Genomic DNA, 946 nt, shown 5'->3' on the forward strand with positions numbered 1-946 from the left:
TAGTGAAACCACCTCAGAAACCCAAGGAGGGGTAGCTATGAGTTGAATGCGATTCGACGGCAGTGAGTTTTAGATGTGTTAGAATTAGAAATCTCTAAAGTTGTTGTCTTAGAGGTCATAGGTATGGCATTACAATAAAAGTCATCTAATTACACAAGTAAATGAAGACTGGAAATGAAAAGATTATTAAAATGTGGGGATCCACATCCACTTATTTGAGAGATGAATCACACACAAAAAAAATGAAAATCTATATAAACTTATTTAAATGGCAGACTATAAAATATATATGAAATGGTGCATCTTATAATGATTTGGAGAATTGTTGGATTCTGGTCTCAGGTGGTTGACATGAGTAATTATAAAGTAAGAATAAATTTGGTAGCAAGAGAGAGTACCTTCTGATATCATTCATTGAACAATTAACTGCTGTGTTCAGGTGAAGAGGAAGAGGAAGATAAATTACCCCGAAGAGAAAGCTTGAGACCAAAGAGGAAACGGACCAGAGATGTTATCAAGGAGGATGATCCAATACCTGAACCAGAAGATGAGGAAACAAGGAAGGCAAGAGAAAAGGAGAGGAGGAGGAGGTTGAAGAGAGGAGCGTAAGTTAGTTCTGATACATAACTGATAGTGTTATTCATTCAAACAACCCAACACCGAAGCAAGACCACCTACTTCAGGCCTTCTTTGGCCTTAGAATTGGTAACTAAAGCTACTTCAGGGAAGATAGGCTTAATTTGATGCTGTCACTTTACTCCTGTCAATTAAACATATTTTAATTATTAAAATAGAATTAACTATATGTATTATATATATGTGTATATATATGTATATATATATGTTGTTGTTATTTGCCGTCGAGTTGGCCCCGACTCATAGCGACCCCTCCTTGGGTTTCCGAGGCAGTATCACTACGGAAGTAGGATTGCCCAACCTTCCTTCC

General features: G+C 37.0%; 1 protein-coding gene across 1 annotated transcript in view; it reads left to right on the forward strand.

Annotated features, from left to right (window-relative positions):
- TMC1 (transmembrane channel like 1) overlaps positions 1-946 on the forward strand; it is a 259470-nt gene that overhangs the window by 89780 nt on the left and 168744 nt on the right. The window contains exon 5 of the mRNA XM_007939572.1: positions 440-605. Within this exon, the coding sequence (XP_007937763.1) occupies positions 440-605 (166 nt within the window). The remainder of the gene's footprint in view (positions 1-439; positions 606-946) is intronic.

Source organism: Orycteropus afer, unplaced genomic scaffold, assembly GCF_000298275.1.
Source record: "Orycteropus afer afer isolate SDZICR_OR568_19922 unplaced genomic scaffold, OryAfe1.0 scaffold00005, whole genome shotgun sequence".
Taxonomy (NCBI): Eukaryota; Metazoa; Chordata; class Mammalia; order Tubulidentata; family Orycteropodidae; genus Orycteropus; species Orycteropus afer.